The 17,061-nt window shown below is 43.7% G+C and overlaps 1 protein-coding gene across 1 annotated transcript in view; it reads right to left on the bottom strand.

Annotated features, from left to right (window-relative positions):
* LOC143293687 (fibronectin type 3 and ankyrin repeat domains 1 protein-like) overlaps positions 1-17,061 on the bottom strand; it is a 45,645-nt gene that overhangs the window by 7,033 nt on the left and 21,551 nt on the right. The window contains exons 3-9 of the mRNA XM_076604849.1: positions 9,527-9,651; positions 8,903-8,984; positions 7,251-7,325; positions 5,840-5,905; positions 3,487-3,704; positions 2,266-2,438; positions 746-793 (exon numbers count right to left, since the gene is read on the bottom strand). Of these exons, the coding sequence (XP_076460964.1) occupies positions 746-793; positions 2,266-2,438; positions 3,487-3,704; positions 5,840-5,905; positions 7,251-7,325; positions 8,903-8,984; positions 9,527-9,651 (787 nt within the window). The remainder of the gene's footprint in view (positions 1-745; positions 794-2,265; positions 2,439-3,486; positions 3,705-5,839; positions 5,906-7,250; positions 7,326-8,902; positions 8,985-9,526; positions 9,652-17,061) is intronic.

Raw genomic sequence — 17,061 nt, 5'->3', positions numbered from 1 at the left:
GTGTGGTACAAGTCTACATGGGTGCATGACACAACAACCCTTCACCACCTCGTCCCCCCACACTCAGATTGAAAGTCCCAATGCTTTAACAACTCGGTTATTGCACCCATCAGTGAAGATCAGCTGTCAAGGGCACACTTTCAACATCAGCAATAGCTAAGTAAAGTAAAAGAATCATAGGACATCAAGAAGGGAAGCCATCTATGAACAGAAATAATGAATCATGTTGCTTTCTATGTTAGCATTGTATTTCACTGCCACTGTCTTGAAACTGCATCACATTTGGGGGAGGAATGTGGCAGAATGGTTAAAACTCTTGTCTGACAATACAGTATCCATGAGGGTGTGGATTCGAATCCTGGTCTTGCCATTTCTCCCGAGTTTGATTGGAAAATTAAACTGAGCATCTAGTCCTTCGGATGAGACAATAAACCAAGGTCCACTATGCAGCATACACTAAAAAAAAAAAAAAAAAGAACCCATGGCAATATAAGTGTTGCCCTCTGACAAAATTCTGTGCAAATCAACTGATAAGTACACAAGTATGCATGCATGAACTCAAGGCCTGACTCAGCACATTAGATTATGCTGCTGGTCAGGCATCTGTCTGTAGTTGTGGTGTGTATGGATTTGTCCGAACACAGTGATGCTTCCTTGAGAAACTGAAACTGAAACATATTGGATTGTACTCTTATCCAGCATCCTGTTCTCTGTCCACAGAAACTTTCAGATTTCAAGTACATACCCGTTTGTCATCGGAGCTTGTGGCGATCTGCCACGGTGTTGTTGTTTTCTGCAAAATAAGAGTGTAACAATTCACACCCAGTTCTGATTTATACAGTGCATAAAACATACAGTGCATAAAACAGACTAATGTACAATAAACCATGCACACAAATACTGCAATCTAAAAAGCATGAGCTAATGCACAGGGATACCAGAAAAAAAGATACAGCTGCCATCTTGCTTTGCATGTTTGAAAAGATTTCCAGTTTTCTTGCTGGCGTTCAGTTCACTGATCTGATTGATATTTTCTCGTGTTGTTGCACCAGAAATTAACCCCTAACTCAGATGCTGCTCTTTTTTCCGGCCCCAAGGGTGAAGCACAATCATACTCACTTTAAATGCAGCATCCAATGATGATCACAGATTGCTTTTAATTCAATATGATGGTGAGCATCAACAATGTTGAATCGAACAGTGGTAAGACTGAAGCATGTGTGCGTTTATTCATTTTGATAAGGCATGTTGTCAACTTTTAAGTTTGTTCAATTGTTGTGACAGGTGGCACAAAGTGGAAGTCAGCATTTAGTTTCAGCTACAGATAGGGCACATATAGCCAATAACACGCAGAGGTCAGATCTTTTTCTTTTTTTTTTTTAAGCTGCGCATTACAGGCCAGAAAATATGGTAAAAAATTTTTTTTTAATCACTCCAAACTACAAAACCATCAATCTTGTCTTATGAGAGACAGACAGACGGACAGGCAGGCAGAATGATGACAGACAGACTTACAGACTGACAGAACAGACAACAGACAGAAAGGCAGGCAGGCACACAGAGAGACAGACAGACAGATGACAGATGGACAGACATATGACAGACCAACAGACTACAGACAGATGACATGCCGACAGACACACAGACAGGCAGGCAGACAGACAGGCAGACAAATGACAGAGACAGACAGGCATGCAGAAAGGACAGGCAGACAGATGATAGACAGACATACAGACAAGCAGGCAGACATAAATGAAGACAGACACACAGATGGAGAGACAGATATACAGATGGCAGACAGACAGACAGATGACAGACAGGCAGATGAGAAGACAGGCAGGCAGAACTCAAACGTTTTTATTCAAGGATGAAGATTCTAGTAATGACTTATTCTTCTGATCTGTCCTTACAATATACATCAATTACAAATAGTGCACGCATATATGAAGAGGAAGGAGAAGAAAAAACATTTGTACAGAACATGCACATACATGCACACACACACATGCGCACTTGCACGCACACAGACACACACACGCACATACATGTACAGACACACACACACGCATACAAATACACACACACACACACACCACACAAACATACACAAACACGCACACAATACACACAGACACAAACACATAAACACACCCACCCATCCACCACACACACACACACACAAACACCCCCACCCCAACACCCACCCCCTCACCTCACCCACATACCCCCCCACTACTCCCCCAGACGAATGCCTCCACCACTCACATCGTTCTCCTGCAGGGGGTTGGCCTGGCGCTGCAGGAGCACCTGCACCAGGTCGTAGTGCTTCCTCATGATGGCGTGGTGCAGCACCGTGGAGCCGCTGTTGTCCGTTCCGTTGATGTCGGCCCCGCCCATCATCAGGGCCAGACCCACGTCCCGGTCACCGTGCAAGTTGGCTGGCAACACCAACACACACACACACACACACACAGTCAACATCAAGGCTTAGTCCAATATAAAAACAACACCCCCCCCCCCCACCCCCCCAAAAAAAGCAACAAAAATAACAAAACAAAGAGAGCAACAAGGCAAACAAAAAAAAGCGACAGTTCTACCTGATGAGAAGGGCACAAACTCAAAATCATGGTTTGAGCATGCGTGTTAGCAGACAGCAATAAGGCAAACTAAAACAAAGGGACAGTTCTACTCAATGAAAGGGTGCCACCTCAGAATCATGATTTGAGTGTGCGTGCTCACCATCTGGGCAAATCTAACTCATCTGGGCGTCGGTTGCTTACTACATCACAGCTTGCTTCATTCGGTTGATGTGAGTTTTTGTTCAATTAACTCAACAATTATGTGGCATGATTACACTGTACATTGATGAACTTGCATGTAAATGAAATGATGCAGAGTTTTGACCTGTTCACTGCCTACAAGATGGTTAACCCGTCACATTGAAGTTGCGGCCGTACTGCTCAGATGATCAAGCTCTCCCAATTTTTCCTTCAGTCAGGAGGAGGAATAGCATAGGAAGATGACTGTATTTCAAACATTCACATGTGTGTGTGTTTGTGCATGGTCACATGTGCGTATGTATGGGTGTGTGTGTTTGTGCATGTGAGTGCGTTCGTGAGTGTGCGTATGTGTGTGCATGTGTTTTTGTGACTATGCATGAGTATGTGAGTGTACATGTGAGTGTGAGTGTTAATTAACAAAAAAACTCGGGTGTGCCTACTTATTTCCCCATGAAGAAAAAAATACAGACTAAAGCGAAACTGACCCTGAACACAAACTCACAAAGCAGTGCCTCTTGCACATTCTTATACTTATCTAATACAATCGTGGGCACTTAAACATACACAGGCACATTCCTACACACACAGTATTTAAAGATATCAAAGATACAAACTCTCTCGGACACACACCCACCCACACAAACACACACACACACACACAAACACTACACACCCCAACACCAACCTACACCCATGCCACTGTTACCACATCGTATAAGCGGCGTCCATCCCCCGTTGCCCCGATCCTTGATGTTGAGGTCAGCGTGGTCCGAGGCCAGCCAGTCGATCAGCTTGACGTCCCGGGCGTCTACCGCCCAGTGTATGGCGGTGCAGCCCCCCTTGTCGTAGATGTCGTACTTCGCGTTGTGCTTTCTCAGGGCGCGCACGCTGTTCAACATGTTGGCCGCACAAGCGATCATCAGTCTGAACAACAAAGAAACAATGGATTGGATTACAGTGCAAGCGATCATCAGTGTCAACAAAGAAACAATGGATTACAATCACCAACATAAACAAATAAATATATGCAGATCTTAGCACATGTTATCATCAGTTTAAACGACAAAGAGACGATGTCAATCACAGAGCAAGCAATAATGTGTCTGAACAAAGAAACAATGGATCACAGTGCAAGCGATCATCAATCTGAACAAAGAAACAATGGATTATAAAGCAGGCGATCATCAGTCTGAACAAAGAAACAATGGATTACAAAGCCAGCGATCTTCACTCTGAACAAAGAAACAATGGATTGCAAAGCAAGCGGTCATCTGTCTGAACAAAGAAACAATGGATCACAGTGCAAGCAAATCTTCAGTCTGAACAAAGAAACAATGGATCACAGTGCAAGCAAATCTTCAGTCTGAACAAAGAAACAATGGATCACAGTGCAAGCAAATCTTCAGTCTGAACAAAGAAACAATGGATCACAGTGCAAGCAAATCTTCAGTCTGAACAAAGAAACAATGGATTACAGCACACGCAATCATCAACGTAAACACTGATGACCAAAAAACAAAAAAAAAACAAAAAAAAACAACGTATTGTAGTACATGCGATCATTAGTATGAAAAACAAAGAGACGATGATGTATCACAGACCAGGCAATGATAACTTCTGTTTTCTTACATCATGGCATCAAATTCTGTTTTTATAAATAAATCTTCAGAGTTACTCAAACAAAACTGAGTTCACCTGCACGAAAAAAGGCAAAACACAAAACTTAAACTCAACAGTCCGTCCATACTTCCCTGTCTATAATGATATTCTGTGGTGAATGAGTAAAGTCAACAAAAACAAAACAAACAAACAAACAAACAAAAACCCAAAAGAAACAAAAAACCCCAACAAACAGAAAAAACCGAAAACAAACAAATGAAAAACAAAGTGAATCAAACAGAGAACAAGCAAGCAAACACCCATACACCTAACCCCACAAAAATAAGCAAATAATATCAAACAAATAAATGACCCGACATACCTATCAACCAGCTAAAAAATAGGGTAGGTATGGGTAATTGGGAACAGCGTGTAATTGCGAACGATTCGTATACCGCCCCACTTCAAAGCGTTCTTAACGGTTGCATTTCACAATTCAACGTCTGCTTCGACCTTTTTGTAATACCTTAATGAATATCTATTTCCAAGAACCAGTCAAACATCAGCTGTTTCCGTGCTCTTTCTTCTCTTCGCGCACCACTGCCGACCAAAGTAATATACGTACTCTCAAAATCCTAAAATCAAGGGAAGGATGTTGTTGTAGGACTTAAACTTTGACAAATTTAAGAATAGTTGATTTGATCGGATATGTTGAATGCGCATTACCAGTGCTGGGAGAATTCAAGAAAGCAAATTGGTAACAGATCAGAATGTCAGTTTTGACAGGAATCTCCAAAATAGTGTCGTCTGCAATCATACCATAGGATAGTTTGACGTGAGTCTATTTGCGAACGATGCTGCGCAGTTACTGAGCACTCTCAAAAGGGTGTGTTGGTGTGTGGTGTGGTGTGTGCGTGTTTAAATGTCTGTTTGTGTGTATGTGTGCACGTCTGATCAAAACCAACAATACAACAGAATGGTACGATGTTCCAATGATATGTCATGTTTAATGAGCTAAAGACCTGCTTCTGTTTTAATTGTCTACATGTATCCAAAGCCATCGCTCGCAATTAGACTTGCCCATCACAGTTCCCACTTACCCTCAGGCACCCTTGCCGTTTCAAACGTCGACAAAACGTTGGGAAAAAAATGAGCAGACGAACTTTTCCTGGTGCAACAAAAGCCTTCAAAAACGAAAGAACTACGCTTGACTATTGTACGACAGTATCTTTACAGTACACAAATTGAGCTGGTCGCTCCAACTGGATCGCTCGCAATTAGGCATACCTACCCTACACTTGGAAATGAAAAGAGGTATACTATAGAAACAGAGGAGGAGAGGAAGAATAGGAGGTGATCGGGGTATGTGCTGTGGGGAGTGTGGGGGTGGGGGAATGTGGGGGAGGGGGGCGGGGGGGGTTGAAGGAGGAGGACCAAAGAAATAACACCTGATTACTTACGCTGTTTTTCCCGCCCGGTTTTGGAAATCGACTTCTGCTCCATGGTCTATCAGAACGTCAATGGCTCTGAGGAACAAAAAGCAGGTGAAACCATCACAATGAAGCCGTTACATACACAGGGATGTTTTTCATTTAAACCATGTTACCCATTCATCACACACACACACACATAGATATCTTTTTTCTTTCTTTCTTCTTTCTTTGCCTGTTTCTTTCTGTATTTTCTGTATTTCTGTTTGAAACCTATCCGGTCACTTGGTCATATAGCTGTCAGAACACAGATATGATATGAAGAAGAGCGCATCACACACATATACACACGCACCCCCACCCCACCGTGCACGCACAAGCACACACTAATGCACCAACATGCACACAAACACATGAATCCTGTGTATGCAGAGACAAAGACAGGCAGGCATACAAAAGGAAATTTTCTTCCTAAAATTACGTGACCCACTAGTGCAGACTCCGGCAGGGGTCTGACATTCCTGTCCTATGCAAACTACTACCCGCCGATGCGGAGAAAACGAAAGTAGCTACAGCCGATAATCTCCCTAAGTAGGTTACCTCCCCTGTGTATCCCTGACTAGCGCCCTACAAACAGAAAATTAAAAACGATTTTAACTGTTTAACTCTCTCCATACGAACGGCGAAAGAGACGACGTTAACAGCGTTTCACGCCAATTACCATCATCAAAATATTGCAAGCGGAAGGCTCTTATAGTGAAGAGGTGAATGTTGACAAAGATACCGCAACTGACGACAGAAGCTAAAGGTTGGGTCATTCAGACACCCACTGGACATGTGAAGGGTCTGTGAAGAGGAGAAGAGAGGACTGGTCGTACTGAGTGGGTTAAGCTATCAATTCACATACTTTGTCTGTCACCATGCGGACGCATGAAGGGCACCAATTAATGTATCTGACCACAATCAGTCCTTGATCTAATTTACAATGACATTTGTATACCTTGTGCTGTTGAACGAGAACAGAAGAGTGGAATCGCGGAGGTGACTTGCGTTTGCTTGCTGTGTAACTGGTTGCTTGTTGGTGAAATCAAGATACAAAAGATGGCAGGCTTGAATGAATGCGTTGTCACATGAAGGCTATCTTTCCATGTTTTGATTTTTCCTTTTCTCCTTTGCTCTTTTTTTTTCCCGTTTTTCAGTCTTTCTTTTCAATGTCCCTTCATCACTCCCTTTCATCACCTCTCCATTTCTTTCTTTCCTTTATTTCAAGTTTTCTTCTTTTTTTTTTCTTTTTCTGTTTGCTATGCTGCTACTCTTTTATTTATTTATCCATTTATTTCAATGCTTTGGTGGTGAATTTCTTGGCTGACTGTGTGCTGTGTGGATGGTTCCAGTCGGTGATTGGTTAGTTGGTAGGCTGGTTGTTTTGCTGAGCACTCACTCAATGAAAGGTTTCTTGGCAGCTGCCATCAGAGCTGTGAACCCGTCATCATTCTGACCATCGGGGCTGACTTCTCTGTGATCACAATACAGCCAGTAAGTTAATATTCTCTCTCATACAGCAATACCAATAACAATAAGAAGAGGAAGAAGGACAGGAAGAAGAGGAATAACATGATGAAGAAAAAGAAGGAGAAGGAGAGGAGGAGGAGGAGGAGTACAAGGAGAGGTGGAGGAGAATGAGAAGCAGGAGGAGGAGGAGGAGGAAGACATTTATGATAAATTATCATCATTATGAATAGAAGGGGAAGAATAACTTGCTACATTAACAGAAGACACCAGCAGCAGCTGAGGTAGTAATAACTGCATAAGCAGAAGCTGTAGTAGTAGCAGCAGCAGAAGTAGTTGCAAGAGCAATAACAGCAGCAGCAGTAGTAATAGAAATAGTAGTAGTAGTAGCAACAACCGTAGTAGTTGCTTTACAGCATCATCAACAGCTCATGTAATAGCAGTATTAGTTATAGCAGCACCAGTAGTAGCAACAGATGCAAGAACAGCAGTAGCAGCAGCTGCAGCATTAACAGCAATACCAGTGAAACTAAATGGTTATAGTAGTAGCAGTAGCAACAGCAACAGCGGAAAATACGTTTTTGCAGGACTTCCCAAAACACCATGACCAAAACCAGTCTTTAAGGATATATATCATATGTGAACCACCTATGTCACAAATGAACATCAAAGTTGCTGACAGGGACAGTGCAGGGACTCCTTTTCTGCTTGGCCTGATAGTGACATGACACTGACAGCTCCTTGCAGACTGCTGGGGTACACAGTATGTGTCCTCAGCATGGCACCAATGACAAGTTTTTGGTTTAAAATGCTTAGAAATGGCATAGGCAATAGATTAAAACATGAACAAGAAATGCATCATAGTGTACCTGTGTATCTATGAGAATCTATCTCAAAATCTTGAATATAAAAGTCGGCGAAGCTTGCAGAGAAGAGCAAAAGAGCAAAAAAACAATGCATACATGGATGCACGCCCCAGTGCAGACAGAAATAAATGTGCGCATACATACAAATGTGACTGCTCGCCCATTTAATATAAAATGCTTCCAGTGAAAACACGGATGCAACATTTGAAGTTCTCTGCACAGATTACAAATCTTCAAGTTCACTGTCATGTACTTAAAGCTCATCGGTCTCAAGTGTGTGCAATGTAGTACGAGGGACAAAATAAATTTTGAATCTGATTCGACTTATTTACAAATGATTATTTACATACATTATGAAGAAACATTTCCATGCACACAACAAACGATACTAAATCATTTATGAATATGTGGTTGATAAACGTTTTAAGTTTGTTTCTTTTCTCCTCCAAATGTATCTATATATTGACCAGTTGCTGAATGTGAGCACAATGCCAAAACTGTTTATCATGTTGGATCAGTTACATGAAATATAGGCTTTATTGAAATAAACATACTCGAACCTTGTCTTGTCTTGACACCAACGAAAGCATCATTTATTCTCTTCACGACACATAAAAGCATCTGATGTGATGAGGCCAAACTTGGGTGTGCATGCCCAATAACAGCACTCCTAGTCAGTTCACGCAGTGACGGCACCCTCGACTGACTTGACACATACCCACTTTTCAGCACATCCTGCAAATCCTCCACGTTCTCCCTCTTGATGGCCATGTGAAGGTTGTTGGCGTACAGTGGTTCCCCTGGATAACAACACAGGGACACCAACAGGGGGATATCATGCAATATATATATATATATATATATACATCTTTATTCATACAAATGGAAATTAATTGCAAACAGCAGACTACAACAAATAAATGATTGTGCCGAAGGTGGCAGTGATGATGTTGACAGACAGTGCTGATAACAAGAGCAACTAATACTATCATTATTGTTATCATTATATTAATATCAATAACAACATGGGTTCGAATCCCCAGGCTTTGGAACGAACACACACACACACACACACACACACACACACACACACACACACACGTGCCCACACATATGTACATATACACACACAGATCTCTCTCTCTCTCTCCCTCCCTCCCTCTCTCTCACAACGTTAGCATACAATCACACAAAAAGATCAACAACAGTCAGTCAACACACAAACTGCACAAGGTTTTACAGTGCCGATATTTTACAATTTTACAACCCCTGTATGACCTAGTGTGGTCAGCTGGGATAAACGCAACAAAATATCAGACATATACGACATCAGTCCACTGACTGGTGGTGGTGACTTGGAACTCCGGACTCCAGCTGGAGAGGCTCCCCTTCTGATCGAACTGGTAGCGGAAGGCGTAAGGCGACTCTGGCTCCAGGTCCGTCACTTTGGTCTTCTTCGCCATCCCCCTGCAGACAGCGTGCATGCGTGCAGACACAAGCACAGACACAGACAGACAGGCAGACAGATAACATGCAGAAGTGCACACATAACATCTCTCTCTCACACACACACACACACACATGTACGCACGCGCACACACACACACACACACACACAAACACACACACGAACACACTTTGTTGCAGCCAAGATCAGGTACATGGTTTTCTGCACTGCTGCTGCAACTGCAACAACTACTACCACTATGCATGGTAATGATGATGATAATGATAATGTTGATAATAACGATAATGGTGCTGGCAATGATGATGTCCATGGTAGAAAAAAAAAGCACTGATCATAATGAGTTCCAAAGCTAATTGTGGATCCAACCCAGAAATCAGCGTTTGAAGAGCATATATACTGTTGCAATTTATGTGTAAATCTGATTCCCCAACAAGTTTTTCCTCTGTCTCATTATCTGTTCTCACTTCGCTGATTCAGGTACCTTACTTGTTTATCTCATTGTTATTCATGTATTTATCTGACTGCTTATTTAAATGCGATCTTGTAGCTTGAGGGGTGGGATTAGGGCGGTTTTAAAAAAAAATCTATTTTCTTTAGGTGTGCCTTTCTCCTGTCCTCTACAATGCCGCTAAGGGTGTTGTTTCTGTCCACTGCTACACTTGGGATCGGTGATCACTCTCTCTCTCTCTCTCCCTCTCTCTGTGCGCGCGCACGCATGCGTGTGTGTGTGTGTGTGTGTGTGTGCGTGTGTGTGTGTGTGTGTGTGTGTGTGTGTGTGTGTGTAGTACATCTAACCTGCTGTCTGAATGTCTTTGTCTGTTTCTGTCTGTCTCTCTCTCTCTGTCTCTCTCTCTCTCTCAGATTCTATCTGTCTGTCTGTCTCTCTCTCTCTCTCTCCCTCTCTGTCTGTCACTGTCTCTCTCAACCCCCCTAAACCCACTCACCCCACTTTTTTTTTTTCTGCGCGTCAGTGCATGCATGCAAACGTATCTATATGTATATCGCGCGTTCTACGAACGAATACCAACACGAATAGATTATATACAAAAAGCAAAATAACAGAAAAAAAACCCATACCAAAAGGTAGACAGAAAGATAAGCGCTTTCTCCACCAGCGGAACTGCTATCAGATGGACTTTCCCTTTGAAACTCAACCCCCCCATAAACTGAGTAGCCCACTGCCTCACCAAAATCACTTTATAAATCATCCACACGCCTGCTTGCTAGGATAAAATAACTCCTACACGCGACTAGTATGATGATTATAATTATATTAACTTGAGTCCTTGTCTGCAAGCAGGCATGACGTCTGTTTTTTGGGGTTTTTTTTTTTTTTTTTTAGTTCAACGTCTTTTCACTAGAAGTGATATTAGACGAGGGATGGGGGTGGGGGTGGGGTGGGGGGAACAGAGGGAGGGAAAAGAAATTACTGTGCATGTTTGCGAGTGTGTGAATGTGTGTATGCGTGTGTGCGCATGTGTGCGCGGGTGCGTGTTTGTGTGCGTATGTGTTACATATAGAAAATGATTGATTAAAGTTTTGTTTTAAAATGATTGATTAAAGTTTTGTTATTTAAAAAAACCCACAAAAAACAAAAAAAAAAACATAGGAATATAACGTCTTTATAATGAAAATGTGTGTGTGTGTGTGTGTGTGTGTGTGTGTGTGTGTATGTGTGTGTGTGTGTGTGTGTGTGTACAATGCCGCTAAGGGTGTTGTTTCTGTCCACTGCTACACTTGGGATCGGTGATCACTCTCTCTCTCTCTCTCCCTCTCTCTGTGCGCGCGCACGCATGCGTGTGTGTGTGTGTGTGTGTGTGTGTGTGTGTGTGTGTGTGTGTGTATTCATGCGTGTGCGTGCATGTGTGGCCAGGCTTTGCCAGCTTCCTTTTCTTCTTTATCAATTGTCGTTGTAAGGGACTGAGTTCTGTGAGAACTCTGGGCTTTCTTTTCTGTCCCCTTCTTGGTCTTCTTGGTGATTAGCCCTACCAAGTGAAACCTGCTGGATGTTTTCATTAGACTGTGTAGCGCTCAGGCCGTACGTAAAATATGTGTGAGGCAAGTAGAGTGAGAAGTGTGTGTGTGTGTGTGTGTGTGTGTGTGTGTGTGTGTGTGTGTGTGTGTGTGTGTACGTGCGTGCATGAGTGGTTAGGTTTGGCAGCTTCCTTTTCTCCTTTATCAATTGTCGTCACGTTGTAAGGTACTGAATGAGAACTCTGGGCTTTCATTTCTGTCCTCTTCTTTGCCCCTGGTCTATATTTCAAGATGTGCTAAATCCACTTCACCTCTCTATGACCCAGCATGGGGCTTGACAGTGGCTGTGTGGTAGGCCGGTATTAGAACCCCACGTCAACTGACAGGTTGTTGGGTGACAAACCACACCTCTCGGGCGTGTGGCCGTTCATCAGTGAGACCCAAGGACGATGAGGAGTCCGTGGATGAGACCTGATAAAGCGCGGGATATGGGGTCTTTGCATTCTACACTTACCGTGTCAAACTGACGCATCTGAGTTCGACTTGGTGTCGTATGATTGTGACCCTAAAAAGGGGAATACGTTTGTCATGTTAGGTTGAATATACTTACCATGTCAAACTGAAACTTTTGAGTTTGACATGGTAGGCCTACAATATATACCAAATAAGAGATTAATCAAAGGTCTTATGTTCACTGCCGCCGTTTTCCTTCTTTGCGAGCCAGTGCGAGACCCGCCACCCCCACCCCCTCTGTCCCCCCAAAAGGCCGGTTTTTGTACTAAAAGAAAAGAAAAAAAAAAGGGGGGGGGGGGGGGGGGGAGAAAAGAAAAAGAAAAAGAGCAGCTGTAGTGATGAGCCCTATCGAGTGAAACCTGTTGGATGTTTTCGTTAGAGTATGCAGCTCAGGCCGTGCATACAAAATGTGAGGCAAGCACGCACAGTGGAGTGGTGGCCCAGAGGTAATGCATCCGCCTAGGGAGCGAGAGAATCTGAGCGCGCTGGTTCGAATCACGGCTCAGCCGCCGATATTTTCTCCCCCTCCACTAGACCTTGAGTGGTACTAGTCATTCGGATGAGACGATAAGCCGAGGTCCCGTGTGCAGCATGCACTTTGCGCACGTAAAAGAACCCACGGCAACAAAAGGGTTGTCAGTTCCTGGCAAAATTCTGTAGAAAAATCCACTTCGATAGGAAAAACAAATAAAACTGCATGCAGGAAAAAAAAAATGGTTGGCGCTCTCAGTGTAGCGACACGTTCTGCCTGGAGAGAGCAGCCCGAATTTCACACAGAGAGATCTGTTGTGACAAAAATGAAAAAAAAAAAACACAAAAAAACAAAACACACACACACACACACACACACACACACATAGAGGGAGGGAGATGGAGAGAGAGAGAGAGAGAGAGAATGGATGTTACTTATATATTTTCTGAGGCCGGGGTAACGGAGTAAGAAAAACGTTTTCTTTCCAATCCAGCCCTTGAAAGAAAAGGAAAGAGAGAGAGAGAGAAAAGTAAAGAAAACAAACAACGCGCTGTGTCGAGCAGCCAGACCAGACCAGAAGCGCGGCGCCGGTCATGCGTTCTGGATTTCTGACTGATCCAGTTAGAATTCGAGGCGCCGTTTCGTCAAGGTCAGTGCTGTGTTCTTGGCAAAGGTACTTTATCCCATTTTCCTCGCTCCACCCAGGTGTGAATGAGTACCTGACTTCAGGTCAGGGAAGGTAAAAAGCGGCGGAAGGAAAGGGTTAGACACTGCCGATCGACTGACCTTCCTATGTCCAGCCCTTGACACAGTAAATATGAATTACACTGCCCCGGCCTATGACGGCCGTCAGTAAAAGGACCTTTAACCTTTCAACCTTCGATCGTGCAGCCAACTACTCAACCATCTTCTCAACGTCTTTGTCTCTCGTGTGCGTGCAAACACTCTGGCGCGCAACAATAACGTCCTGATATGCCACTAAGAAATCCTGAGGCTTAACTTACTAACACACACACACACACACACACACACACACACACACACAAACACACACACACACACTAACTCACTCACTCACACACACAACCACATGCACGTGCACAGAGACAGAAAGAAGAGACGGGGAAGAGGAGAGGTGGAAGGCGGGGGTGGGGGGGGGGGGCGGAAGCCAGCGACAAACCACACATACATTCACAGGGAGAGAGAGGAAGAGAGAGAGAGAGAGAGAGAGAGAGAGAGAGAGAGAGAGAGAGAGAGAGAGAGGAAGGGGGGGGGGGAGAGAGAGAAACTGACAAACACAAACACAGATAGCTGGAGATCGAGCAATACCTTCCTGCGTGATTATATCCAAAGCTTTTTGGCCAAGCTCTTTGGGGAGATCTTGGACGCTAACAGAATAGACTGAGTGCATTAAATTCTACGCCATGCAGGTAAAACACGAAAGAAACACACACACACACACGTGTCCCCAGCGCCTGTTTTCATATTGATTTTCCCATTAATTAGACGTTAAGACAGCATCGACCTCGGTGAAGGCATGAAAACTGAACATTCCAACCTCCCCCCCCCACCCCCCAACCTGACCCTCCCACCCCTTACGACCCCCTCCTCAGGAGAGCCCTGCCATGTAACTTCCAATGGTCACGGTTGGGTGAAATGATGTGTAAATTTGGCCCCCAGTCCGCGCACTACTACTCCGTTGAATGTCTTTTTAGTGCACGATCGCCGACGCACGTGAAACCTTGCTGTGCTGTATCGTTTCCTGTTGTGTGGAGCTGAGTTTAACGACACATTGGCTGACGCCTTTGAGGTCATGCAAGTTGTTCTGGGCTTGGATTTTGGTTCGATTTAAGTTCGATGCGTTGTTCGATGAGTCATAATCGTCTCCTTCAAGGTGGTGGCACATGAACACTTTACTCCTGGCCAAATGGAGATAAGAGCGCTCGGAGAAGCCTCGGTTCATGCATGACTCAACTGAACCTGTCAACTGAAATGGGACTTCATGGATCTCTCGATCGTCGCCTCTAAGGCAAGGTGCTCTACCGGTTGAACCACTACGATTCAAACATTAATCCAAACACAGCCGAGGGAAACGCAGCAAACCACAAGTCGTCTCTCCGTCGCCATTTCTGGTCTCACGTGGGCAGCCTGTTCCTAAACGAAATAATGCATTGAAGCCAACAAAGAGTTGTTGTTTCAAGTCCGTAACGCATGCCAGTCAAACTGCTTTTTATGCTGACCCGATGAGACCAATGGCTGTGTTTGGGACACACAACGTCCTCTTATGCAACATGCTATGGAAATGGAACGCGTCTTTTGTATCTATCTATCATTTTTAAGAGAGAAAAAGGCACAAACTGCGTGCAACAGACTTCTATTGAATATTGAAATAATCAAGTTTCCTATAGCAAATTATTGAGAAAGTACTTTATCTTTAAACTGTACCTGGGAAAGTCGTATGCACACAAATTAAGAACAAAGCCGAATAAGATCCAACGCAAAACTGACGTTGGAAAAAAGCAAAGCAAAAAAGAAACAAACAAAAACAAAGAAAGAAACAAACACGCACACAAAAGAAACAAACAAACGAGACAGAAATACAACAATGAAAAATGACAATGTGCAAACCCTGGTACTGATGAGCCTTGATTCTTACAGGATATTGTGTCCTAATTATAAATTTGAAAAAAACAATAACAAAAAAATGATGGAATGACAAAATAAATGATGGAATGACAAAAACAATTCTTCATAAAGATTAACAACTTAGATTTTGTCTAATTTTCAATCTCTGTTATAACTATAAAACACACACACACACACACACACACACACACACACATACACTGCTACATCTCTTATCACAATGCTATTCTCATTTTGAAGCAAATGGGGTTAAACTGTGCATATGTTTGGATATGTATTTCTTTCTCAGAACATCATATTGTGGACGATTTGCCAGTGCATGAATTTCGCCTTCGTTCCCTCCAAGAGAGAGAGAGAGAGGGGGGGGGGGGGAGACAGACAGACAGACAACCACGGATTCAGAAGGGGACAGAGAGAAACATAGAAAGAGCACAGCTCAGAGAGAGAGAGAGACTGACAAACAGACCGACAGGGAGAGACAGAGAGAAAGAGTGAGCACTAAATCAACGGCAGCAACGCGGATCACAGTCACCAACAGTCAATACCCGGTAACCAACACCTGTTTGTTCAGTACTTTCAGTATAAGTAATACCTCTTTCTTCAACCGGGGCCTCCGCATGACATCACTACCTGAAAGCAAACACACCACTCGACTGCTCTCCACATGAAAAAAAAACAGCCTACGTCAGCTCTGCACGTGCTGCTAAAACTGGTTGGCTAGCGCAAACGGTCGGAAACAATGGCTGAATTACAATTATTGTGGCGAAATTGTGAGCTCCTACTTTATGCATGAGGCCTCGAAAAGCACTAGAAATGCCTGCAAACCCAAGACTATGTTTACTAATCGATACGTTATGTCGTTCCTCAACGGCTAAGTTTCACGGTAGCTTGTGTACAACATCAAATACGTATAGTCGACAAGGAGAGATGTGTGTAGGGTGGGGTGGGGTGAGGCGTTGGGGGGTCTGACCGGAGGGGTTAGAGTCTCAAAGAGAGACGGGGGTGCGGGTTGGGGGGGGTTGAAAGGGTAGAGCAGAGGGAGAAAAGAAAAGCTTTTAATGTTTGGTACGTAACTCACTGTTTGAACAATGTCACGCCATTGAGGAAAGATCGTCATCATTTCTTTTACATATCTAACGCATTTTCTACGCGGCACACTTTCATATTTTGGATTTTGGACTTTCAGTGTCTTTGCGCACAATGTGTATCAATTCACGACCATGATTACGAGCTATCAGAACTCCCTATCCTGAAACAACTCTTACAGTTCTCGAACCTCAGACTTCCATTTCTGTCGGACAGTAAATTCGTCTGTGTCGACAACCTGATTGTTCCAAACGGTCCCAGAAAGACGTCCAATCTTTGTCACTGAGGTGCGTCAGTAATGTGGCTGAACACTGCCCAGGCTTGTCCTTTATTTCTGAACCCGATCTTTCCGTGTCAAGAGAATGCCGTCAGCGGCACTAAGCGCTGATTAGAGCTAAGCTCGAAATTCCAGTCCTTAAAACTGTGGAGCCTGCTTCACCCTTCAACAGAGAAAGCATGCTAAGTGAACAACAATAAGAAAATCTTACTTCTGTGACACGCTTACATGTTTGTACCAGCTAGAACCCGCTCTTTCCGTTTGTGCCAATGGTTATATCAGGTTAAGGCCGTGACACGTGAGACGTTTGCTTCTATTTACCCCCCAAAAGGCACACTTCTACCATCCTTAAAGGACACCACACACGCTACGGTGGTTTCCCTTAACGCCAACCATGCATGCACTGGCACCGAAGGAAATGACGTGTTTTGATTGTCGGGT

This window comes from Babylonia areolata, chromosome 19 (genome assembly GCF_041734735.1).
Source record: "Babylonia areolata isolate BAREFJ2019XMU chromosome 19, ASM4173473v1, whole genome shotgun sequence".
Lineage (NCBI taxonomy): Eukaryota > Metazoa > Mollusca > Gastropoda > Neogastropoda > Buccinidae > Babylonia > Babylonia areolata.
Note: the sequence above shows the minus strand (reverse complement) of the source record. Positions and strands in the feature narration are given on the sequence as shown.